The sequence below is a fragment of the Pogonomyrmex barbatus genome, unplaced genomic scaffold, assembly GCF_055798465.1.
Source record: "Pogonomyrmex barbatus isolate J1 unplaced genomic scaffold, ASM5579846v1 scaffold4, whole genome shotgun sequence".
NCBI classification, from domain to species: Eukaryota; Metazoa; Arthropoda; class Insecta; order Hymenoptera; family Formicidae; genus Pogonomyrmex; species Pogonomyrmex barbatus.
In genome coordinates this window covers 7,679,193-7,706,320 of record NW_028297138.1, presented here as the reverse complement: position 1 = coordinate 7,706,320, position 27,128 = coordinate 7,679,193, and the positions used below count along the sequence as shown (strand labels likewise).

At 39.3% G+C, this 27,128-nt stretch overlaps 3 protein-coding genes across 10 annotated transcripts in view; 2 read left to right on the top strand and 1 right to left on the bottom strand.

Annotated features, from left to right (window-relative positions):
- The window catches only part of LOC105425714 (uncharacterized), a 48,142-nt gene extending 45,895 nt beyond the window's left edge, over positions 1–2,247 (bottom strand). Inside the window, exon 1 of the mRNA XM_025217918.2 lies at positions 1,006–2,247. Within this exon, the coding sequence (XP_025073703.2) occupies positions 1,006–2,247 (1,242 nt within the window). The remainder of the gene's footprint in view (positions 1–1,005) is intronic.
- Positions 2,248–8,486: 6,239 nt separating this feature from the next.
- Positions 8,487–11,911, top strand: LOC105425717 (microtubule-associated protein 1 light chain 3 alpha). Of its 2 annotated transcripts, XM_011636597.3 has the most exons (5): positions 8,487–8,661; positions 9,281–9,304; positions 9,611–9,773; positions 9,849–10,040; positions 10,115–11,911. In XM_011636597.3, the coding sequence occupies exons 1-4, from the start codon at positions 8,616–8,618 to the stop codon at positions 10,012–10,014; spliced, it is 399 nt and encodes a 132-aa protein (XP_011634899.2). In that variant the 5' UTR covers positions 8,487–8,615; the 3' UTR covers positions 10,015–10,040; positions 10,115–11,911. The 2 variants fall into 2 exon arrangements, with proteins under 2 accessions (XP_011634899.2, XP_011634901.1); XM_011636599.3 differs by lacking the exon at positions 9,281–9,304 and having other exon boundaries at positions 8,492–8,661.
- Positions 11,912–12,883: 972 nt separating this feature from the next.
- Positions 12,884–26,866, top strand: LOC105425718 (Hormone-receptor-like in 78). 7 transcript variants are annotated; one of them, XM_011636600.2, is made up of 9 exons: positions 12,884–13,054; positions 22,032–22,166; positions 22,607–22,711; positions 22,783–22,935; positions 23,025–23,289; positions 23,398–23,645; positions 23,718–23,914; positions 24,013–24,290; positions 24,368–26,866. In XM_011636600.2, the coding sequence occupies exons 2-9, from the start codon at positions 22,038–22,040 to the stop codon at positions 24,625–24,627; spliced, it is 1,635 nt and encodes a 544-aa protein (XP_011634902.2). In that variant the 5' UTR covers positions 12,884–13,054; positions 22,032–22,037; the 3' UTR covers positions 24,628–26,866. The 7 variants fall into 7 exon arrangements, with proteins under 7 accessions (XP_011634902.2, XP_088937351.1, XP_088937352.1 ...); XM_089081225.1 differs by lacking the exon at positions 12,884–13,054 and adding an exon at positions 18,620–18,735; XM_089081226.1 differs by lacking the exon at positions 12,884–13,054 and adding an exon at positions 18,774–18,913.
- Positions 26,867–27,128: the final 262 nt, after the last annotated feature.

Below are 27,128 nucleotides of genomic sequence, written 5' to 3'. Positions count from 1 at the left end.
ACAATGATGTAAATTTTGCTCGCAATTCCTGAAGCGTTATTCGTATGACGACATATTGTTGGTAACATTTCGTTGCGACGCGGGGTAATAAAGCTTTGCGCATGCAAAGCGTATAAAGGAATGTCAATAAAGAATCGCGTTGCTAGAAATAATAAGTAGCTCCTCGGGATACCGTCGTGAGCGACTCGAGCTTTTGTTTCGTAAATACTGTCGGAAATATCAAAAGATACATCGAGTATATACATACATCTTAAGTTGCAGATTTGCTTTCAAACATTGTATCTTCCTAAGGAAATTTGAACGTGCGTCAAATTAATCATAAAAGCAAGAAATGTATGCGCTGTTAACAGATTCGGAGTATCAGTGACGTTTTTTTTTTTTTAAAGATCTACATGGGTCTTTAATGAAAGAAAAAATCAAATTGACTTTGTCAAATTTGAAGTAGATTTTCTCTGGTTTCGAAATAGAATAAATCATAATAAATCTCTTAATCACAGTTTAATTATACGCAGTTTATAGTAATTATATTAATGTACAATCTTAGCGTTTATTTATCTGCACTGAAAAAAAGTATGATGTAAGTATGATGTAAAATGTAAAAAAGCATGATATGAAAAATGTGAGGAAACATACATATTCATTGAAACGATTTGAACTGTCTGTGAAGTTTTATGCGATGTAAAACGATAGAAGTCAATTGATTGGAAAAAAAAAAAAAAAATCGGAAATACATTCACACGAAATTACATTCATTTAAAAAGATTTACTCAAATTATTCTCATTTTCAATATCATTTGCCAATGTATTTTTATTTCTGATGACAATCGATGACATTTCAATTTATTTTATGAGCATTTCAATTTTTTTTATAGATCTCGAAATCTAGGTCTCGGACTTCTTTCCTTGATACCTTGCACACTTTGAAGAATAATAAAAATTTATTAGAAACAATGCATCATTGATTGCTACTTATATCTTTACATAATTATTCGGATAATCTTCTACCTTGATGCCGCTGCGACCTTGTTGCTTGAGTAACACATTCTCCGGCTTCATGTCGCAGTGTATGATCTTATTCTTGTAGAGCGCCTCCAAACAAAGCAGCAGCGAGTGCGAGAACTTGCGCACGAGCTGCAGACTAAAGCCCTTGAAGTTGTTCTTCTTGATGAGCTCGTACAAATTGATGCTGAGCAACTCGAAGGTGATGCACATGTGGCAGCGGAAGGTGAACGAGTCGAACATATGGATGATGTTCATGGTGTTGTCTTTATCTTGCTCGCGTAGCTTGCGCAGTATACGTATCTCCTCGTGCGCCTGACGGTGGAAGCGCTTCTCGTTCCGCACCATCTTCAACGCCACGTGCTCGTGCGTCTTGTGATCGTAGGCCTTGACCACCTGGCCGAACGAGCCCTTGCCGATGACGCGCAGCACCTCGTACCGATACGCCACGTGGTCGTGCGGCACGTGGATGTACGAGCCCTGTTCGTTGTCGTACTCGTTGTTGTTCGGCCGGCCGATGATACCCGGCCGTTTCTTCGCGTTCGCGCCGATGAAGTAGATCTGCTGGTAGTTGAAGATCTCGTGATGCTCGTACGGCGTTAGCTTGTTCATGTAAAGCTTCATCACCATCTCCGGCGTGATGGTCGCCGTTTTCGGCTTGACGCTGACGATGCTATTGCTGCCACCGCCGCTTCCACCGCCACCGCTCCCGCCGCCACCTCCGTTGTCACTTCCGCCGCCGCCGCTGCCGCCGCCGCCTCCACCACCACCGCCACCTCCACCGCGGCCGCCACCGCCGCCGCTGTTGGAGTTGCCATCGGAACGGCCGTTTCTCACCACCGGGCTGCTGGACTGGCTGTTGGGTTGCGAATGCGAGTTGTGGCTAGAGTTGTGACTCACCGGCCAGTTACTCAGGCTGAAGCTCTCGCCTTTCCATGGTAGTCTCTGGTAACCCACGTAAGATACCGATTCATCGCCACCGCCGCCACCACCTCCTCCTCCTCCTCCTCCTCCGCCACCACCGCCTCCTCCTCCTCCTCCTCCTCCTCCACCGCCGCCGCCGCCACCACCGGTCTGTTTCAGGCCGGTCAGCCCGGTACCCTTGATAATCGGCGGCAGGTGGTTGCTGCTCTCGCTGTTCGAGATGTACGGCTGCGTCGAGATCGCGCTCGCCTGCACGAACGGATTCGTTTTGGAGAGGGGCATCTCGATCCTGCTTGCCGCCGCCGATAGGGCCAAGCTAGTCATTGGTGCCCATTTGTTTGCGTCTTGTCCTATCTATCCTCGTCAAAGCTCGTCATCGAGAACGCGCGAGTGTGTTCGGATGACGAATCCACGTGGCGCACGATCAACGTTAATCCGCGTTTTCCGACACGCGCGCGATCCTCGCGCTTTCGCCGGACACGTCGAAGGGCAGCCCGGACGTTATGGGAGACATGTCGCTCCGTTAAGACGACGACTACGACTTCGAAACGAGGATCCAGGATGATCGATGTGAATGAATTAAATCGACTAATGGAGAAACCGTTTGCGTTCCTCTCAGTCTCGTGCCGAACAAAGTCGAAACTTAGAACGAGAGAAGGTGCCAACCTTCTCTCAGGACGTGCGATTCTCCGTTCCCAGGAAAGCACGTTGCGTCGTGCCAGCGCCTCGCACGCGTGCTGGACACGCGATCAATTCCACTAATTATATTCCCTCGGGGCCGCGGAAAATCGACGGCCCTTCGTACAGTAAATGCAGCGGACTAGAAGGGGTTGAACTCGCGCGCGTAGCGGCGAGTTACGAATCACGGGATACCACGCTGTTTCTTTTTTTTTTCCTTTTTTCTTATTTTCTTTTTCGTTCGACCTTTCCTTTCCCGATCGATCGGACTCGAATCGGTACGAATTCGCGATCGCGGCACGTGCACCCGACGGAGGAGGAACTATGGAACCGCACTTTCGTCACACGCACTGTCACACCCGTCGACTCACCGGCGGGACACTACTCGCCCGTCGAGTATCGTCGCAAACCGGCGCCGCGGAAGGCGATCGCGACGTCGCTCGCTCGCTCGCCTCGAACGTCTTCTAATTTTACGATCTGTCGCGCGCGACGAGGGCAAACGCATCATCGCCGCGCGTGAAAGCGGGCTACCAAGTCTCCCGACTGAGCTGGCCGAGCTCGGAGGTTATTGGCACCGAGGCCGCGGTCGCTGTCGTCGCGTCGCAGCAACCACCGCTGCTGCAGATGCTGTAGTTGTTGTAATTGCTGTTTCCGCTGTTGTTGTTGTTGTTGTTGTTGTTGCTGTTCCATTCTTTCGCCCGTCGGCGTACCAAAAGTACCTTCGACGGATCTCCACACCCGCGATTCGCCGACCCGATCCGCCGATTCTCGTCGTCGCCACCGATCGATTCCACCTCGCGGCCAGACGCGATTCCCGCCTCCCGATGGCCATACAAAGAGATGGCCGCCCCTCTTTTCTTTTCTTTTCCTCTCTCGCTTTTTTATTCTCGCGACGCAGACACGTATTCGCGATATCGTATCCTTCGGAGGATAACCTTCTCTTGCCTTTTCGCGACTACCTACGTAAACACAGATATACCGAGCGATCACAGAGAGAAATCACTTCCTCGCACTCGCACCAATAACAATCCCGCACATACAGAACACAAACTTATTTACCTCTTTGCCTCTTCTTCTGATCTTCTTTTCTTTTTATCGTAACGGATATCCGAATGTGGCCGAGTAAATCACTTTCCGATAAACCCTCTTCCCCATGTTTCCCACATCCTTCAACTCAATTTGCTCTCACTCTCACTCACTCTTCTTTTCTCTCTTTCTCTCTCTTTCTCCGTCGGAAACGCGCGCGCTTTTCGTCACCGGCACCGACGAGTCACGCGGACCACCGTCGACGACGACATAACACCGTGCGAGTCGGTCGTCGATTAGAGATGTCGCGGCTCGACGCGACCGGGACAAGCCTCGACGGTCTCACCGTGCCGGACGGCGCGCATGAAAATCGAACCGGTTGTCGATGCGGGCGAGGAGGCCGCGCCTCGGCGGTTGCGTGGGACGTCGGCGTCGTCGCCGTCGTCGTCCCGTCGGCATCAATTCGGTGGCACGGCCACGAGGCGATGCTGCCGCTGTCCGCTGTGAATTTCTTTTCCTTCCCCACCGTCTCGTTCTCTCGCTCGCACGCGTGTATGGGCGCGTGCGCGCGCGCGCACTCGCCTTCTGTTCTCTCAGCTCCGAAAGCACAGACAAAGGAAACGCCGGTCGAATTCGTCGCTTCTGGCACACTGACTGGCCGATCGTCGTCGCTACTGCCGCTTCCTCTCGCTCTCTCTCGTCACCGCGCGCGGCGCTCTCCTTCCCTCTCCCTCCGGTCTATCCGACTGTCCGTCTCGCTCGATCCGTCGCTCTTCCCGTCCCCTCGCGCTCTCACGCCGCCACCATGTCTATTCTTTTTTTCTATCCCTTTCGAGCCCGACGTCGTCGATCCCGCGGAGAGACTACGATGATGACCACCACCATCACATCATCACCAACATCACCACTATTACTATTACTATTACTACTACACTACTACCACCAATCACTGCGGGGTTGATATCCGGCACAAATACACGTACGCATGCACGCACGCACACTTAGTCCCAGCCGAAACGCGCAACGGTCCCCCTCGTGTTAATGCCCCGACGAATCAAGGCAGGGTGGGGAAACGGGGAGAGATCGCACGTCGTGGACGGATGGATCTTTACGGTTACGCGCGACAGCGCGACGCGCACGTCGCCGTCGCTGCTTCCGGCGACTCCTCCATCGCGCTCGAATCTTTCTGTTTACGACGCGGGTGCATACGCCGACGAACAGCGGTGTCGGGACGCGACTGTCTTCGTACCGCACACCGCACGCGTATCACCGCGATACGCACAGGTGTCGCGTGCGCGCGCGCGAGTGCGCGGGGAGCGTCCCCCTACCTTTTCAGCGCGTTTTTTTTCTCTCTTTCTCTCTTTCTTTCTATCACCGAGCTCCCGTTCTCCGCGCCGATCTTCGATGCCAAAGCGAGTCTCTCGCGGATTCCGTCCAGATTTGCGTTCACCCCGTGCGCTTTTGCCTTTCAAAAAAAAAAAAAAAAAAACGCTTCTGTCTTATTTTTCTAGCCCTCCCACCTTTCTCTCTCTTTCTCTCTGTCTCTCGCGCACGGTACACGCTATACCGCCTGTCCCCAGCACGTATTCCGCTCGGCGAACGCCGCGGAGCGCGTCGTTTCACATAGATGGCCGTTCGAGCGGCCGTTGCACGACTCGGCGCTCGGACGATACTCCGGCCGTTCTTTGTCGGCTGTACCGAGCGACGACTCGCGGTTCCTCTGGCGATTCTCTGACGACGAGGACTCACAGCGATACCGTCGCCCGGCTCGCCGCGACATCACGGAACCGTCTCGAAGCGAATCCCCGCGTGCACACTTCGTGTTCCATGACGGCGTTCCGTTGACTTCGCGGGAGACGATGCGGACAGATTTGCCCACTGTCGCCGAGGACAGAAAACATCGTCCGACCGCCAGGGGACGACACTTATAGCTTGGGCTCCGTCAGCGATAACAATTATAGACTACGATATTTTTTTTTATTAAACAATCTCCATAACGCGAAATAAAGAGTTGTATAGTAAAATTGTGTAGTTTCTAAAAGTTTGCTATATTTTTAATTTTTTTTCGAATAATATAAAAAATAGAAAAACTGTCTACGTTTCTGGCCGCGTCAAAGTTCTCGCGATTGAAACGGTTATGTTTAAAGTCCATCCCGGATGATATGAAATAACTAGTCAGAATGTTCTATTTATAATTTCATATATAGAGTTGTATAAAAAGTAAAGTTAGGATACAGGAAGTAATAAATATACGTTAAAATACAAACTCACGGCAATAATTATCAGTAGAAACATATTAGATTTGAAAATAAAATTCTAATGCGAATTACGAATTGTTTAAAGTGAACTTTAAACATTAGGTCATTTCAAACATATATTTGCATCAAGGTGCATGTTTTCGCGAAAAAAATTTACTGCAGATTTTTGAAGTAAAGGTGTCGAGATAGCTGCTTTGAATTTGAATTCTAATTCATATTCGATTCATATTACATTCAAATCCTTCAATTGAATGTGATTTTGTTAAAACTGAACACTGTTGTCCGGTCAATCCGGTTCGACGAAGTGGCTATTACTTCGCTTTTCTTATGCTATTCCACGTATTTGAGAGATACACGATAGATTCATATTTGAGAAAGAGAGAGAGAGAGAGAGAGAGAGAAAAGAAAAGAGATGAGCGAACGCCGAGGATGCCGAGGACGCCGAGTGTACTTACTTCAGCGGAAATGTACCATATGATTCTTAGATGCATATGCGCATCTGGAAATTTGCGCAACCGATCAGGTGATTGCTTCAGCATACTCGTATCTAGATGAGAATAACTTGGATAAATCCTTCGGGGCGCCTTTGATTTAATTTCGATTAATTTGACTGATGATTTAATCAGCGAGATTGTTAAAAATAAAATTTACTATGTAAGAGTAATTTGTTATGCTTAATCCAATCTTTCTTTCCATATGTTAAATTAATAATAATAAATAAAGAAATTAATAATTTTATATATATTAGAAATATAGTAAATGTGTAATATTTTACTTGATAAATCAGTCACCGATGAAATAGAGATTATATAGAGATTTGGTTACTTTTAACCTTTCATTGGCAATCTAATCCATCTTCTTTTTGAAAATTGAAAATTTTCAATTACTTCAAGATACAATTACATCGAGTATTATTTGAAATTTTAAATTTTCGAGTATTATTAAAAATTTTTCTATGCCTTGAAACTTGAAGTTATTGAAATTTTAAAAAACTTTGACAGCTTTAGAAAATCTTAACTTGGAAATGCTTGAATACGTGAATTGTTTAAAATCCTAAAAATTTAAAATCCTAAAAATAAAATTGCTATTTACGTAAAATAAAGAATGATTTAAAATAATAATGCAAGGTTATGAAAAAGAAACACGTTTTACTTAAAACTTGAAAAATTTGTAATTTCAAATAATATTCAAAACAATTAGAATTTTTTTATATGTATATTCGTAATGGCAAAATTTTTCTTCATTATTCAAAATAATTTTACTTGATTCTGAGAATGATTATGATCAATCTCCAATTAGCTTAATATAGACGATTACTTTAATCAAAATATCAATTTTTGTTTATAAAATATATGAATTTCTAATTTTTCAAACTAAAGAGACGAATAAGTTAAACTAAGATTAAAATTAATCTACAATTTGTAGAAATAAATAATAATTGTTTAATTATATATTTATTTATTTTTGAGTATCTACTTATTTTTGAATATCTACTTGAGTATCTACTTATAATTCCAGCTCCAATCTTCTTTTTTGCATATTAGATAATAAGAAATTTGATTCAACAGAATATGATGTGTTATTTGATAAATTAATCAGCAATTGAGTTAGAATTGTGTCCATTCAACGCAAAAACATGAGAGATATTTCAGAAATATTTTATTAATGTGGAATTAAAACATCTCAGATACATTGCGAAATTTCTGCGACAGTTCTAAAATGCTCTGCGATAGCAAAATATCCGCAATTTTTGCACTTACAGAAAAATAACTGAGAGACTTTACAATCTTTTTGAACTATTGCTGAAAAAATATTAAAATAAATAAAACTTTTTAAAAATAATTTTAAATTATTTTAAAAATATTGGAACAATGTTGGAACAATGTAGATCTTTATTATCTTATTTTTTTATCAATCATCTTTCTGTAAGATTTAAACGCAAGAATCACGGACATTTTGCTATAATATTTTTAATTCCACCAAATAAAATACATTTTTGAGAGATCCTTAAAATATTTCTATACAGTTTGAGTAACTTTCTTACTGCAAAAAAACACAATAATCACAACTTGCAAGTTCCCACATAAGAGACATGCAAATAATCATGACATCTGTGTTTTGATATACAGCGATTTTAATTACATAATCAATAAATTTACACGCGAGAAATAGACGCCTTCCAGCAGTAATTTTGCAATTGCATATTTTCAAGTTGCATATAAAAAATTTCAGAAACTTTCTCGACGCAACATTCATATGACCGAATGATGAATCCTCTTAAAATGTCACACATAAAATGTGAAAAGATGAAATGACTTTAAAAATTTTCTTGCAATACAATCGATGCTGTATAAATTTTCACCAATTTGTTTATTAATTTTAACTCCGATTGAATTTACCTTCATCTTCTTTTCTAATTTTTCGAACTAAAAAAAGATAAAAGATGTTGAACCGAGATCAAAGTTGCAAGCTGACCCATAGTGTAATCCATATTGGCAGAATGAACATTGGAGAATCGCCCTTGCTGCGCCATGTATGCACGAAATGCATACATGGTTGAGCGCCATGGGTTGCATACATTACGTCACGTCCGACTAACCCAATCTGACAGACTTCGTACGGCGTCGTTGTGTATGCTTTTAGCGATTATTTTGACCCGAGACCGAGTCCACAGCTGATAGCGCGTCACGTACGTCGCAGTAGGTGATAGCACGTTGTAGCATCGCGAACATGAATTTAACGCCCAGGAGATCGTACAGGGAAAGACGTTCATTCGGTAAGTCGTTGCGTTAATCGGTTATCGAAGACGATATCCTCGGTAGGAATAGCGCAGGGTAGGCGAGAAGAACAAAGGGCGAGAAAGAAAGGGGATTGCACCCTTCCGATCCGATTTCTTCGGAGTTGGAGAAGTCTAAGATCATGCGAGAGGTCTCACCTTTGCTTCGCACTTAATCTCAATCTGTTCCGAATGTCTGTACGTAGCGTTCGAATAAATATTCGAGCGCGCGAGGATGCGCCCTTTGTTATTTCTATTTTTTTTTTTTTTTTCAACCGTCCTGTATAACCGAAACCGATCGCGACGAGCGACTCTCGACAATCGCTCGATCCGTGACAGCGTGAATGTGGAGAAACAAAGCGTATTGAAAACAAAGAGTGGGAGATACGAGGGAAAAGCGTTACAGCTACTGTGCACGTGAAAAAAAAAATATCAGTTTGTTCCTTCGTTGCGGACTTGATACGACTCGACGTCTTGATAATAGAATTCAATTAATTATATATATTTTATCTTGGATATTGTTCTTTTTGTCATACGAGATTTATAACTTTCTATTAAGTAATTATACGATTTTCTGTCGTTATTTTAACATAAAACATGAATTCCACATTGGTTCCAGATCACAAACGACACGTTTCTTTCAGTGAGTAATATTAATAACATTAATAACGAAATCATTTATGATGAAATGAGAATTTTTGGCCTTGGTCTGATTCATGCTCAAAGCATTTTTGACGTCATTCTATCTTTATTCATTAGATGTAAAACAAGGCCTTTGTTAAGTCTATAATTATTTCTTGAAATTAATCAAGCTTCAGAATAGGGTTGTTCGATATTATTTTTGTCATCACTTTGTATCACGAAAAATCACTTTTTTAAAAAATGAAATGGAATATGGAAAAGGAAAACATAATTAAATATAAAATGATTTTTTTATGTGTTTATTCAGAACAACGATCCTTTAGTGCTGAGGAAATTAGAAAACTACACCCGACTAAAATTCCCGTCATTGTGGAACGTTACAAGTTAGAAAATCAGCTGCCACTCTTAGACAAAAGTAAATATTTAGTACCAGATTTTCTAACTGTGGCAGAGTTCTGCAAAATAATCAGGTATGTTTTTCTAGATATATATAATGATTTTTGTAGAATTTTATGAAATATAGTTGAATTAATACGTTGTTGTAGACGTCGGCTACAGCTGAATCCGACACAAGCCATTTTCTTACTAGTGAACCAGAAGAGCATGGTGAGTGGTAGTTTAACCATGGCTGAAGTTTATCAAAGTGAAAAAGATCCAGATGGTTTTCTGTATGTTGTATTTGCTAGTCAAGATGTATTTGGAAACCATTAACTCGAGCAGAAATAATTTTAAACCAAGTGAGTAAGACAATGATAATTCAACCTGAATAGATAGACTAGATTAGAGATGATAATTAATGCGAAATTTATAGGTAAAAACGAAATACCTCCTCGGCACTTAACGATACTTTGATAGATGTTTACGTGAAATTTTGTGGGGATTCTAGATCTGCTAGCGATTTTATCTGCCTTTAATTGAGATGTGCAGAATCTTTGTGATCAGCTGACGGTACCTGTTGGAATAATTAACAGAACAATCATAGAATTTGTTTTTTGAAATCTATACTATATAAAATCATTATGGTGCTTTCTATCCTATTGACAAACGGATAAATTACACTTGATATAAGTTAGTATAGCTATTTTAGTTTACTAGCGGTAAAAACAAATTCTATTAATAATTTTAGTGATGATAGGCCATACAAATGATAATAAGGTAATATATCTATTGAACATGCTGCAGGTGTTTTTTCTAATAGATCAAAAATGAGATTGATAATTTTTATCTTTCATCTCAAGCTCATTTTTACTTAGTAAGATCATGATCTTGATAAGTTTTACATATGATATTTGTTCAATTGGATTAATCTCTTACAGATAATTTATGTAATAGGCCAGTTTTAATTTGTTTGCAATTTATATAAAATTTTTTATATCATATTTCATATATTTTTTAAATACAAAATTTTATCATTATACATTTAAATTGAAATCAAAATGTGTTTATCAGTTCAGCAGAGTTCTCTTTGTTAAATTCCATTGATATTTCTGACTAATGCACACTTTTTTATTATTAATTGTGTTGTATTCCTGAAATTACTCTTTTTGATAGCAAACATATGAATTTCACATGATGAAATTTTCTTTTGCTATCATAATATTTTTAAGTATTATATTTGCTATACAGTGTTAAGATATTGATAAAAGTGTTCATGTACATAACAATCTGCAATGTATGATGATATGCGTTAAATTCTTGTAAAATTATATTAAGTTTTACACAAGATATAAAATTGATCTCTATTCAATACACGACAAAGATAATTAAATACAATACTGTTTTAACCAGCAAACTCATCAGGGCAATATTTTAAGGTAATCTGATATAGAATACATTCTTTCTGTAGAAAACTTGTGTGCAATAAGTCCACAAAACATATAAAATGCAAAAATTTAATGTTAACGGACGAGCAAGAAGATCAGAAAGGTGCCGAAGTTTCTAAAAGTTTTTAAATATCACATAAAACATAGTTGCGCGTTTGTACATTGATATAATAGTCTCTCTGAGCTTTTTTTTAAATTCTACTTTATACGAATGCCAATCCATATTGCGTCTATGTAATGTAATAGCCACGTTTATGTAAATATCTATTAATATGTCTTAACTTACATTGTACTCTATAATCAGATACAATTTTAAGCGTAAGAATATCTAATAATAGTCAAATTTTGTAATGCATTGATACGATATATTATTGTGGCGCTTTTATGCGAGTTGATTTTATTTTATAGATTCATTGGTACATGTATCGTAATTTTATGTATGTATCGTACATCACAATCATCGTACAACAAGAAGCAAGATACTTGCTGAATGGAATTCAGAAAATATCCCAATCGTTTTAATCGCACTTTCTTATGCTTTCTACGCTAAAATGTGTGAAATAGGTATATGTCCGAGTTATGGAGAGAGAAAATAGACAAGGAACAAAGTGTAAGAGGAATGCAATTAAAACGAATATACCTACAGTTTAAATTAAGGACAGTAGTGATCTAGCAATAGTCACATCACGTTTAGTGGTAACGCTTTCGTGATGAATGTTGAATGCGGAAAATTATATGTACCCCACACTACGCGACATGTTTGCAATAAATAATTTTTTTTCATATATCTTCATAATCCTCCATCGTAAAATACATCTTTGTAAAATATTTTATTAAAGTATCCTTCGTGAACAAAATAGTGCCTTTACAATAAAAGCAATTCTTTTGGAAATAAATTATACTTTTTAGTTACTATTCAAGTAAAAACTTTTGGACAACATTATAAATATACATGTATATTTATATCATTCTAAAGTTTACATGAAATTTTGTAAGCTGTTGCCAAACGTTTATTATATACAATTATTATTACATATAATTATTAATATATAATATATACAATTATATTATTATGTATATAATATATATTGTATATATTTATAAAATGAAGACGTTCATTAATTACTTTTGATCAATTTTGTTTCCGAAAATTGTATTTTTATCTAATTAAAAAATTAAGATTATAATTATGTATTCACAATTTTCTTGAAATTTTGTTCTGAATGCTATCAAATTTTTAAAGAAATAGTCATATCTATAATTAAATTGTGGCTCTATTCTTAATTAGACAATTTATTTTTAGATTACAGTTACTTCTTGACTACCGAAACAAAGAAACATTTTCAGTATATCTTATAAATCTGTTTCATTAATTGTAAATGTTATTTTAGTGAAAAATATTTTTCTTCTATTTTAATATACTTTGCAAGAATTTTCATTTTATGTTTATTCACTTGTGATATAATTCGAGATGGCTGCAATCAGCAGAGCCTTAAAAAAATGTAATATTGTATATACTTGAATAACATTCATTTCATAGAAATCGAGTTGGCGCGTAGAGGCAAGTCGATACGTTTCCCGCTTTAAGTTAAACATGACGTCACTGCCAACATGGCGTCTGATAGTTCACGCCGAGTCCGATCGCGGCGTATTATCGCACGTCATCGAGGAAAATTATCAATCTACGTTCAAAATAACGCGTTACATATTCGATGGCACGGCGGAAAGACGCAAGATGTCGGGATGTACGCGTAGGAAGGTGGGAGGTGGCACGGTAGGAGGGGTGGGTGGATAGGAGGGCGAAAAGGTAAAGGTTAGAAGAGGTTATGAACTCTAACCCGCGGATACACAACGAAGCCTGGTAGCCAGTCCGCTGGTCCCAATCGCGCATCGGCACGGATCAGTCGTCGTTGCTGCTAGCCGCGGAGGTAAGTCGATGAGATTCTCTCTTTCTCGGTCTCTATCTCTCTCGCTCTCGAGGTTCGCTCCTCGTAGGAGTATAGTCGTGTCCGCATTCGTGTGCACGCCCCGCTGCGTCGGGAACTTCCTTCCGAGAAAAGAGGCGCGCGCGTCCGTGATATTCGCGCGTACCGTCATCGCCGCCGTCATCATCGTCATGTCGACGACGACAATGTGATACGAAAGCTCGTAAAGCTCGTGTTGTACCGACAATTCTCTTTTTCTTTTTCTTTTTTTTTTTTAATTGTTTCGTCTCTCGTTGAGTAACGACGGCTGACCGAATTTGACGCGATGATTTTCAGGTCGTCGATACGCGGGGCCATGCATGAGCATTTAACGCGATAAAATTCGCACATGGAAGACTGCATTTTACACCGTGCCCCCTCGCTGTACACTCAATGGTGTCGCCGCGAGAGATCTCGCGCTCCGCTTCTTCGCCACTACGTCGAATTGCCTCGGTCGGACGTTCGATGTCCGGCGATGAACACGGAATGCTGTGCGCCGGTAGAATGAAAGGGTACGAAATAAAACGAATCGCGTCTCCTCGAGATCGACTGCGGATTCTGCGAAAGCCCGAAGATGTTTCTCTCTACATGACGTAATATTCTTGTATGACGGAACGTTCAATCTTTTCTCGTCGCGAGACCAAGTCTCGACGATGAATTCCTCGCCGACGAATTCTTGAACGTTTCCCTCCCCGAAGAGAAAGAGAGAGAGAGAGAGAGAGAGAGAGAGAGAGAGAGAGGACCTTATCGTTAAATTTTCTTCGACAGAGATCGAGAAAATATTCCATTCGTTTCCTTACGCGACCACTGACATTTCAATTCGATATCATTCATGCATATTCAAGAACCAGCGGGATATACGCATACATTCCGGGGATACACTCCGCGGGATATACGCATGTTCACATTCAAAAATACATATTCAGGAGTTGAGCAATGATTCCGGGCGAGTTTTAGCGTAGCGCAATCGCCAGAACAAAGCTACGCATCACGTCGCGTCGTGTCGCTCGTCAGTCGCGCACGTGTCGCGCCGTGTGCGCGATTTTATTTTCGGCTCGTGATATGCATCCGTCCCAGCTCTTTTTCGAAAGAAGTACAAGAGGTTTGTTTTCCGTTTATACCGGGCCAAAACTTTCTATCTCGCTCTTTTGTCAACTTCAAATATATATCTATTTAATTTCAACTACGAGTGTACACTACTTCAACTACAAAAAATAGATCAAATGTTCTATAAATTTCTATAAAAGATAAGCTCTATATATATATATATATATATATTTATATATATTAATCTATATATATATATATATATATATATATATATATATATATATATATATATAAATATATATAAAACAACTGTAAAAAACAGACTAATAAATTGCGACTCGATGCACCGTCGAGCGCAGGGAGAGACAAATACGTGACGATTCGCGGTAGGCTGATAGAGAGGCGGTGACCTTCGGACCCACGAGCGACCTTTACCTGGCTGCGGACCATACCGTTGTACAGACGTAATTACTCACGGACAGGCCTGTTCTCCCCGTGGAACGCGTTGATAGTTCCAAGAAGCACGCCAGATTCCTTGAGGTGATTCCGCTTGAAAATCTTTCTTTGGCCCGAAAAAATTCCGTGCCTTTCATATGATCTGTTTTCTAACAGAATTAATTATATACTCGTTGCACTTAAAGTGAAATAGATATATATTTGAAGTTCGATAAAAACGAGATAGAAAGTGTAGTGTACAGCTCAGTGCAGAAACAGAAAATAAATTTATAGTAAACCTTGAGCAACGAGAAACATGATCCTCTTTTATGTCCATTTCCACAGAGATGGATTAATTTTAATCTCGGTTTATCTTTTATCTTGCAGTCCTAAGAATTAGAGAAAAGATAAAGAGCAAATTAAAGCGAAATTAAACTTAATCGATATAAAGATTGGACATTATGGGTGATTTCGATTAAACTCTGATTAAACTTAATTGGCCAATTTGAATTTTTTATTTCTAATTATACAGTTCGATTGGTTCAATTTGTCCTGAATTTCTAATCTTTCTTTCCGCGTGTTAAATGACAAGAAATTAATATTCACGTTAGTGGAATAACTTAGGACTTTAATAATGACATCGACCATTTGCGGCAATCGACCTAATTTCATTATACTGGACTCAATAAATTCTCGCGCGGAAATGATGAATTCGTCATGTAGTTGATATTTTTATTATTATTATCTTTTTTTTATTTTTCGAATTTGTCATAAAAATATATATATATATTTATTAGATATTTTATTTTTATCAACTTTAATTTAATACTTGATATATTTTATTCATTATATTAAATTTATTCCTATTTATATCTTTTTATTGATATTATGATTTATTATTAATGACTAAACAAGATTTGTTAGTAAAGTTGAAAAAATTCATGTTATTACAGCATTAACAAAATATATACTTACAAAAAATATTAAGAAGAATATTAATGTGATACAGCAACATTAAATTTCATATAATTTATGAAATTGCAACTGTGTGAAATAAATTTATAAAATATTGCATGTATTAGTTTTAACCGCATGTATTAGTTTTAACCTAGTGAAATATTAACCTGGATTGGAAAATTATAAATATTAAAATTTAATTTTTCATTATTTATAATAATTAAAATTTGGTTGCATCCATAGTTGCAAATAATATGATATAACGCATAAATAATAAAATAACAAATACATCGTTATTTTATAGGTGCAAAATGACATGTGCAAAGTATCTGAGCTACGTCATAAAAGGCTAAAATTTATTAAATGTTTTATTCTTTTACTAATTTGTAAATTTTTTTTCTAATCGTATTAATATTTTTCATACACTGAGTATTGTGAACAGATGACAGGGTGTTACATATCAGAAATAGGAAATTGTCCATATCCAGGATCGAAGACGAAAAGATAGTCGCCTGCAAAACATCAAATAATGAAACTCACATAATTTGTAAAATTCTGTTCAATCATACGTTTATCGTATTCATCTCGAATAATGTTAGAAGTTTTATTATATCTGAAATGTTTACATTACTATAAAAAATTATGCATATGTAGCTCTAACATACCTTTTACGAGTGCTTTATTCATGAATCCAATTTAAATTTTTTAATTTGATGTATAATTCTTATGTTCTATTTTTCTATTTTTCCTTTAATAGTTTAAAAGATAAAAAGGATGCTTATGTTGCAATTTTTTATTTTCTAAATTTTATTACACATAGTTACAATTTCATAAATTATAGATAAAGTTTTCTTGAATTATTTATTTCTTTAACGTGAGATAATTTATTATGCTGGGAAGTATGATTCAAAAATATATTAAAAAACTTTTTTATTACAATTTTAGACACAAAGTAATTTTGACAATAACATTATATTACTTGAGATTTGTCATACCCCGTATTAGTCAGATGTCAAATTAAATTCTTCGCGGATTATGATTTGAAAGTGACAATCATCTTCTCTGCGGAAGATACCGGAAAAAGAATCTGCGGTACTCCGGGCTCATTTAATTATTCGAGTCGTCGCGCGGGATTACGGGTGAGACGGAATTGATTAACGCGCGATGGCGAAAACGAACGACCGAAGAAATTTCCGCGAGGATCGCGCCTGCAGACTCATCGCGATTGAAACGCATTTGTTGGATATTTGCGATCTCCCGGTTGATAAGACTGTAAACAAGCGCGCGGCGAGAGAATATCGTTTCTTGATACATCGATCGTCACGCGCGTGTACGGAACAATGCGAAGGATACGCAAAAGCGAAACGCACGCCTGGGAGATCGTCGACGAGCGAGCTCGGGGGCACACGCAAGGTGACCACTCGCTGACGTGTGCAAAGAGGAAAAAAAAAACAACAGAAACGCAGAAGCGTATATACGTACGGTGGCACATGGAGAGAACGGAGTATTACATCGCGGTGTATCCCCATTTATACAAAATTCTAAGTGAAAGGGATCGATGATATGTAAAACGCGCCGCTTCGCGCGGCGAGAATATCGTTCCGCGGTTGAGAGATTTTGCGTTTTGATTCGCGCATTGAGATATACGTGTAGTGGTGAAAAAAAGAGAAAAAAAATTGCCCGAAGTCACTCGGCGCGAGTGTATCTTGAGTCCCGCGTGTGGTCGTGCACGCGGCGCAGCCGCGACCGACCTATTCGCAGCCGCGGCCGACCTCGACAACGTCGGCCGATAAGTCATCGCGCGCGGACGCGCGTTACATGACATAATCCGCGACGTTCACCAGAGCGAGTGTGTGTGTGTGTGTGTGTGTGTGTGTGTGTGTGTGTGTGTGTGTGTGTGTGTGTGTGTGTGTGTGAGAGAGAGAGAGAGAGAGAGAGAGAGAGAGAGAGAGAGAGAGAGAGAGAGAGAGAGAGAGAGAGAGAGAGAGAATGAGAGAGGGAGAAGCCGGGCCAGGATACCGCCGTTCTCTCATTTTCTCGCATAGAGAACTCGCGGCCCCGAAAACGCGCGGCGCCTGTCGACCTCGCGGCCGCGGCATATTCATTCCGCGCCTAGAAACGCCAGGTTTCTTTTTCTCTATTCTTCTCAATCCTGGATTTTATTCTCGTAGCGCTCTCTCTCTCTCTCTCTCTCTCTCTCTCTCTCTCTCTCTCTCTGTCTCTCTGTCTCTGCATTTTCCGTTCTTCTCTCGTATTTCCTCTTATTTCATGTTTTCCGTTAAAATTTTCCCTCGTTCGCTCTCGATCGTATATTCCCGGTATTTTCTGCTTTTCTGTCTCTTCTGTTTCCTACATGGTCCGCCTACGGAGACCATGTCTTTGCTATCATTATAGCTATCGTTATTGCAACCTCAAGTTTTGTACGTAACTTTTTAGATTGTCCATTGGACACTTGTCCTTTTAACCTTTCTCAATTACCGCACTGAGGTCACGTTTGACGTCAGTGACTGACGATATATCCTGTGCTTTGGGGAGCTACGCGATCTATCCGAAAGGAGAATGAGATATCCCTCTTACCGTATTACAGCCCCTTTTGGAGTTTATTTACAACCCCAGCGTGTGCAATTGCGCGCAATGCGATCATCCGTTACGAGGGGGATCCATCTCGCGTCTTTCCTCTCTCCCTCTCTCTTTTTTTCCTCTTTCCTTTTCGGGAGCGGCAGGGTCGCGTGGTTGCACATCGCGGGCGTGTTGGTCGCGTGACGTAACACAACATTACCTCGACCGCGCGCGTGCGCGCGCGCGCGCGCTCGTTTGCTCGGGTGTAGAGAGGAAAGCAGGCAAGCGGGACGCGAGAATGCACCTGGCCGGCGTGTCCCGGCCCGGTACACAAGAGAGTGACCTGCCAACCTGCGCACTCTCTCGCTTGATCTCTCTTTCTCTCTCTCTCTCTCTCTCTCTCTCTCTCTCTCGCTCGCTCGCTCGCTCTCTCGTTCGCTCGCTCGCTCGCTCGCTCTCTCACCCGCTCTTCCGTCCGACCGATCGACGGAGCGACCGGCCTGCGTTCACCTGCGCGCAAGGTTGCAGAGAAGCAAAGCAGCGGCGGCGGCGCGCGGTTCTTCGCGTGAACCGACGACGACGACGACAAGAATGTAACGACACTGGACGCGTCGCGATCGGCACGTGTTGCGACGAGCGAGCAGGCAAGCGAGTGTGTGATTTGTCGTTCGTTCGTTCGACCGGTCAACGCTGGTTATTCTCTACATAGCCGATATACAGAGTGGCTAAGATCGAGGAATTAACCGATTGAGCGAACGAACGAGCGAGTGAGCGAGCGAGCGAGCGAGCGAACGGACGGGCGAGCGACCTGACACACAACAGGTAGCGTACGCGCATTCCGTCCTCGAACTTTGCGCGCAAGCGCGCGCTCACGGAGTTCGACTCGCTCGGACTCTCCGGCGGTATCGAAAGTGACTCTTGATGCGTGCAGCCGGCCGCCTCCGAGAGAGCTTTTGACTTCTTAACGAAAGCGAGAGAGCGAGCATTATTTTGACCTCATATCGCGTCGCGTCGCATCGTGGCCGTGCCGTGCGGTGCCGTGCCGTGCCGTGCCGTGACGTGCCGTGTCGTGCCGCGTCGTGCCGCGCCGTGCCGCGCCGCGCCGCACCGCGCCGCGCCGTGTCATGCCGCGCTGTGCAATCGTCGAATCCGTGAGATCGTCAAAGAAAGAACGTCCAAGCGTTGTATATTTTCACGAGAATAATATTTAAAAGTGAGTCTATACTCGCGCGGCGTCAAATCCGTCGAGGTGACGTTCCCACGTCCACCGGACGGCAACGACCTTCCGATCCTCGAGTCCGCGGCACCGCCGCGTGGATGAACTTTTCCCTTCGGATCGGGAATTTCGATAAACGCGCGAATTCAAACGGGAGGACTGTTTATAAAACGCGGGCACCCGCTTCTTCCGAGGGGGCGGTCGTCGCGCGCTGTGATTCCTGCTTGGACACTTTCAACTCACGCCGCTGACCTTTTGCGCATTCGACCGGGCACTCATTTTTTTTTCTACGAGGATCTTTTCTTTCCTGTCCCAGCACGATTTTCCGCGTCGTGCCGCGCGCGTATATTGCTGCGGTTTGTTCTCGTGTCCCTTATCAGTGCCGCGACGAATTGATGCTCCGATTCGAAGAGCGAAAAGTGATCGTCGTGAGATCCTCACGGCCGACAGCCGAGTATCTCGATTGCGAGAATACGTGCGAGAATACAATTGTCGTCAATGTTTGTTCCGATAACGGTGGTGCTGTTCTTCAAGACGGAGCGAGTTCTCCTTGGACCTGCCAAGAAAATTGCAGGTATTCGGGTTTTTGAAAAATGCGGAGATGCAGAGATTAGGTACGGTAAATAATGACAGAGAAAGAGAGAGAGAGAGAGAGAGAGAGAGAGAGAGAGAGAGAGAGAGAGAGAGAGAATCTGAGAATGCAAAATATCTCGAAAATCGTAAAAAACAAATATACAAATGAATAAACAAAAATGTGTGTGTATGTGTGTGTATCATGTCAATAATAACGATTCTGATATTTGCGCGAACTCAGAATAAATAAATATCGATATTTTACATATAGACGAATTTGTCTGATAATTTAATGTCTGATAATTTAATGCTAAACTTCTTTATGACTATAAATATATCTCAAATATTTATTACTATCATTAATTATATTAATTTATACACGATGAATTTATAATACAATATGTAGATGTGTGAAAAATTAAAATCTTGCTCTCTTATATATTCAGAATAAGAAATTGTGTATTATATATTTTAAAATATTTATAAATTTAAAATATATATACATATATGTATATTGTATACATATATGTATATATGTATATATGACATTGTATTGTTTAACGTGCTGTTCTAACCACATTATTACAATAAATATCACCGCATGTCATGTTGTGCAAGAACAACAATACGCGAGAAGAGAAAAAAATATGTCCATCAAAAGAATCATCTTCGCTGATGAAAATTAAATAAATTTCTTGCTTTATTGCAAAGATTTATTATTATTATTATACATCAATGTATATAACATTTAACGATATGGCAAATCTTTTTAGTATAGTAATATAAATTCATTTACAACAGCAAACATAGTTTTAGTGATCTGTTATTAGTTGTAGCGCGAAATATCTCTTTCGATCCTTCTCCATCCTTCCCCCCGAAGTTTGATTTATATGAGTCGAAAGAAATCGGAGCGGTGAGATTTCGTGCGTTCGGCTCGTAACGTGTAGACGTGTGAAAATGGACCATTCGCTTCTATGACAGAGGCGATCGGCGCGGCGGCGGTGCAGCGTAGCGCGACGTAGCCGGGCATCGGCATGCACCTCTACCTCTACCTAACCGCGTAGCAACCTACGAACCGAGGAACTCGGGACCATCTCTTTCACCTCTCAAAACGGCGTCGGCAGGGGGGTGGCCGGCAGGAGAACGGGCCGGCGCGGCGGTCGGGCGGCGAGAAGGTTTCTCTCCCCGGCAAGTGGGGACGGGCCGGCAAATGCTCCAGTTTACATTTTTATCCCGCGCCCCTTGTGCCTAGTTCGCCTCCGACAACACTACGGATCTTGCGCGCGATCGTCTCTCTCTCTCTCTCTCTCTCTCTCTCTCTCTCTCTCTCTCTCTTTTCTCTCGTGGCGGGATGCGACCGCGAGGAGGGAACCGCGAGGGATCATCGGAGCCGATGGTTGGGACGGTGCGTTTTCTCCGCGAGCGACAATGCGACGCGCGATGCTGATCGGTTTGTAAATTATTATTTGGAAAAAAAAATAGCATCAATTCTAATCGGAGATGTCGTTATACGCGTGTATTTATTTCATTAACATAAAATTATTTTCCATTAAAATTAATTTTCTTAAAATTTATTTAGATCTTTGACAGCAAATATTTTAATTCCATTTGCTTCATTATTACTACTATTACTATTGTTACTGTTATTTAACTAGTAAAGATTGAAACAACATATTTGTAGACATTTCATTCTCAATTGCCTGCTCTCGCATCCTATCGCATATATATCGCATTTTTATTCCCTAAATCGCGCGCGTCTTGATGAAAAGAACATTTAAGATCTGCGCGATATCTACGAGAGGAAGATCGACGACTTCTTTCACGGCATTGAATCCTCGATCTTTGATTCGACACGCCTGTAATGCGTTACAATGTTTTTGCCGTGCATTATGCGTTACGTGAACGCTCGAATCACGAGCGGCGCGCTCGAACCGACGATTAGAGGATCGCAATATCCGGCTGAAGATCATTAATGCTTGTTTAACACGCATTGAAAAAGAGTGCCCCGATATTCACGTTCTCGCTTCTTCGTAATTGCGCTCTTTCGGAACGGTAACGCGCCGCGTATTATTGTGCGATCAGCGCGGAAATATCTCGAGATACGATGAGTGTAACGCGCGCATCTAACGGAGGCGCCGATCCGTTTTACAGAGAGAAATGGACAGGGACCATAGGGAGCAACGCGATCACGATAATCTGAGCGAGAAAGAGCCGGACTGCAAAGTTGGAATGGATTTTCGCAGCCTCTCCCACCATCGCGATCGTACGCCGGATGCCGACGCAGAGGTTCGTTGTTATAAAATTTTCCCTTCTACGATTACTCGTGAAAAAAATAACAATCAGCATCATGTAATTATCATGGAAATAATTTGGAAATATCATTTAATATTGTATTAGTTAATAATTATATTAGTTAATATTATTATTTCTTTAATAATTATTAATTCCGTGATAAGTTCCGAAGCGAAAGGAAATAATTAGCATATTGAGAATTAATAATTATTAATTACAATCTAGAAATAAAAAAATATTAATATGATTTCTAAATTATTTCGATTTATTATTAAAATTTATCTATATTAATAAAATTAAAATTAAAATTTATTTATATTAATAAACGCCGATTGTCATTTTTTTTATCATTTATTAAATAATTAAATTAATGAAAATAATGAAAATGATTTCTTTAGCAATTGATAAAACAATAACTTATTATCTTATCGCAGAGAGACATGGACATCGATTCGGCTGATCGCATCGAGAATTTGCACGATGACAAGTCCGAGAAATTAGGGAGGAATTTTCATAATATAGGGCATCACCCAGCCATGGTAAATAGTTAATCCAGAGCTAACAATGTAGTAATCATTCATTTAATCAAATATTAAATTTATCTTTGCAGAGAGATATAGACAGGGATCAAAATAATCACGTTGATAATATGCACGATGATAAGATGGATCATAAGATAGGACGAGATTTTCGCATCTCGGCTCATCCCGGAATGGTTCATTTGCACTCCAGCATGGAACATTTGACTAATGTCGACGTTGAGGTAATCCATTATAATATATTGCATTGATCTTTTTTAAGTATTTAATTAATTAATTCGAATATTTTTTGAATATTAACGTCTCTTTATAGGTGAAGTTAGCGAGAGATGTTCGTGGTTCATTAGGTTTAGGGCTATCCTTAGAACTTTGTGTAGTTTGTGGCGATAGAGCTAGTGGCAGGCACTATGGAGCGATTAGTTGCGAGGGTTGCAAGGGATTTTTTAAACGCAGCATCCGCAAGCAGCTGGGTTACCAGTGCAGAGGAAGTAAAAGTTGCGAAGTTACCAAACACCACAGAAATCGTTGTCAGTACTGTAGACTTCAGAAATGCTTGGCAATGGGCATGCGAAGTGACTGTAAGTGAAATTGATTCATTTTTATCATTGATTTTGTATCATTGATTTTATTTTCTGAAATATATCGCGGAAGATGATAAATGTATGAATGAATTTACGGTGTTACAGCTGTCCAACACGAGAGGAAACCAGTGTTGGGCGATTCGACCGCGACTAAAGTTGGCAACCGTAATCCCAGAGTGAAACCGGAACCGCAACAGTCCGCGCCCGAGGCACCGCCGACCTGGGAACAGCCCGAGAGTCCTGGCATGGAAGACCAAAGCAGCGATAGTGATCTCAGCGACGCTTTGACTTTAGCTCGAGAGCGTTTACTCATTTCTCATGCATTAGACAGCATGGCTAAAATCATTGGTGACGTAAGTTGCGATTATTATCCGATGTCTTTGTATTATCTTGATGTGTGAATTAATCGCGGTATTCGCTTGTAGAATGTTAATGGTTCGAGCGAGCCGGAGGAAGAATGGACCGGCCAATTAATCTCCGAGCGAAATACATTGTTCGAGTTGAGAGCGCCTAGCCCGGCACCTGTATATTTATCTATTCATTACATATGCGAAAGTGCAGCTAGGTTACTATTTTTATCTGTTCACTGGGCGCAAGGTATTCCGGCATTTCAAGCTTTGCCGTAAGTGTAATATATTTTATACAAATAGTACATTTAATCTTTGTACTTTCAATCATATAGATAGTAAAATTGTCTAAGATAAACTTTTCACTCTTTAGATCTGATGTTCAGACGACTTTAGTGCGAAGTTCCTGGGGACAATTGTTTACATTAGGTCTGGCACAATGTGCATACACCCTGTCGCTTCCTAGTATTTTGACGTCAATAATCAATCATTTGCAAGCAAGTATCGCACAAGAGAAAGTTACTGCTAGCAAAGTAAAATGCGTTACGGAACACATATGTAGATTACAGGATTGTGTGAGTTCGTTGCACAAACTGCAAGTGGATTCTGTCGAGTACGCATATCTTAAAGCTTTAACGCTTTTTAGCGCCGGTAAGTGAATGTAAATGGTATACGGTGAAGTTTTATCACGAATACTGAAGTAAGATATATTTTGCTATCTTTTACAGATAATATTCTAGCAGGTATTTGGCGTAAGAAGGTTGAGATCTTACAGGAAGCAGCGTGCACGGAGTTACAACAACGCGTGGGCTCCGACAGATTACCTCGCCTTCTGCTGAGGCTAGCGCCGCTTCGTTCGATCAATCCCAGGGTTCTGGAGGACCTCTTCTTCTCAGGCCTCATCGGTCGAGTAAGCGTGGCTAGCGTTGTGCCTTATATCCTTACCATGCAGGATTATAAAACCGAACCGGAGAGTCATGCGGGGTGACGAATACTGTCAGTGCAATGTAAGTCGTGATCTAAACAGTGATATACATGTAAAATGTTGGCCTCAAACGTTTTCTTACAACGAACTCGGATATAAACAGTCGAAATAATTTTTTTTTTCGCCTTTCCTTTTCGCGTTTCCTTTTCTTCTTTCAAGTATTTGTACAAGAGTATAATAACACAATTATGAAATGCGCATAAATTTCAATTGATAATACATATATGTATCATTATATTTAATAATGATAACTGTACATATATAGCTATGTTTAATATATGTACATATTTTTATGTGTAGATCACAGATATTTTATATTACGATATCTGATTGTTTATTATAGTTTCTTGGTGTCTGACAATTCCTTATTTATTATATAGTGAATGAATGTTATATATAAAACTTTCGAGAGCAAAATACGAACTTGATACTTTGTTGTGTTATGACAAGTAAGAGCTTAAATAACACTCGTTTTAAACGAGCAATCTATGAAATGATAATCAGGGAATATTGACAGTATAATATTTACACACACACACACACACACGCGCGCGCGCGCGCGCGCGCGCATATACATATATAAAAATACAACAAATGCTTGTTATTGCATTTTTAAGTATCCATGTTGACAAAATGCAATATCTTGAAGATGGACTCCTCCAATCTGTGATATAAGTTCACAGGAAAGTTTTGTATCGGCATATTACTTATCTAAAGCACATATATGAGACAATATGTTTATAATATATTATTAACAATTAAATAATCTGTTATAAAATACTTAATCTATTCTATGTGATGTATGCAACAAAGACAAGTCTTTCGTTTTAATAATAAGCGTTTGAATACGTGATACAAATTAAAAATAAAAAAGAAATTTTATTGTTACTTGTTTACGAAAATGTTGATATAGCATAATGTGTGATTCAGATTTTCTATAACATAAAGAGAAAAATTGCAACATATTTTTGCTTCTACTATACAAATCAAAGTTTTGTGCACAGATTACTTGTATTTGGAGTGGACAATAAAATCATATTTTTTGTAAGAGAAAAGCGTGGATACTTAATATACTTTAGGACAAGTATCATAAATATACATGAGTTACTTAACTGAAAATGTAAATTTCATATTGTTGTTATATTGTAATTATGCATTATTACATTGTAATTATATATCTTAATAATTATAATAAGTAATTATGTATGCAATACTTTATATATATTTTTAATGGTTCTGGAAACATGAGATAACATTAGTATTTTTTTATATTTATAAGTTATATTATGCTTAATAGTTTCTTTATTATTGTATACCACGAAAATATTGGCAGCATTATATTATTATTATTTTATAAAATCTTAAAAAAGGATTTTTTTTTAATTTCTTAAATATTTTTGAAAATATTTTTTTAAATGTAACATTACTTTTATTAATTTTTTATGTAAATAATTAATTTTTTTTAGAAGCTTCTTGAATTGCAATGGTTAATTAATAGTCAATCAATTTCTCAAATGAAAATTTATTTAGACTTATATAGATTAATATGACATTATAGGCCGATAAGAATTAGACAATATGAAAATGACATAGAACAGTGGCAGAAAAATTAGAATTTATATAAACAAGGTACTACTTTGCAATATTGATAATGACATATTGTTATTGTGATTATTAAAACAGTGTTTAATAGTCAGATATGATTTAATTTTTGATGTATTTGTTGATGAAATAATTAATATTTTTATTGAATAAAATATAGAATCTAGAATTTGATTTTAGAATTAATCACTGTAGTTTAACACTTTAAACAAGTTTTTGGATTATCTTCGAGATTTAAGTGCTTTTTGCGTTTCAGTTACTTTCAGTGTTAATATCTCTGTATTTTCCGAAAATAAGTTACAAAATCATTGCAACACAGCATTTAAATTTCGAACTTTATCCTTAAGAGACAATATATCAAGATAACTATCGCGAAAGCATTACAAAAGAAATTGTATATACATGTAAGAACGTGCCTACATAAGAAAGATATTTATATGAACGTTAAGAATTTTGTAATTATTGTTATATAAGTTACAAAATGTAGTTAAAAAGAGATCAGAGATACCTGAAAATTCATTGTAACGCGATTTCACTACATGAAAAAACAATATGTACATACTTAATAAACATGTATTTAAATTTATCGCGAAATAACATATATTTACGATAAAAAATAAATATTACTAGAGGACTGAAATACATGTGTGAATGCAACTTCCATCTATCTATTTCACGATTCCTAATTTCATTTCTAAATTCACTATATTTTTGTAATGTTTTTAATATTAAATTGCAAATACAATTCTTTCCATGTTGCTATAAAAGAAAAAATTAGTAAAAACATTTGAGTAATAGTATAAATCTAATGGATATATCTTTTTATATGTGTGTATATATATATATATATGTATGTATTTTTTTTCGATTTTGTCTGATTTCTTATTTTGGCAGAAATCAAT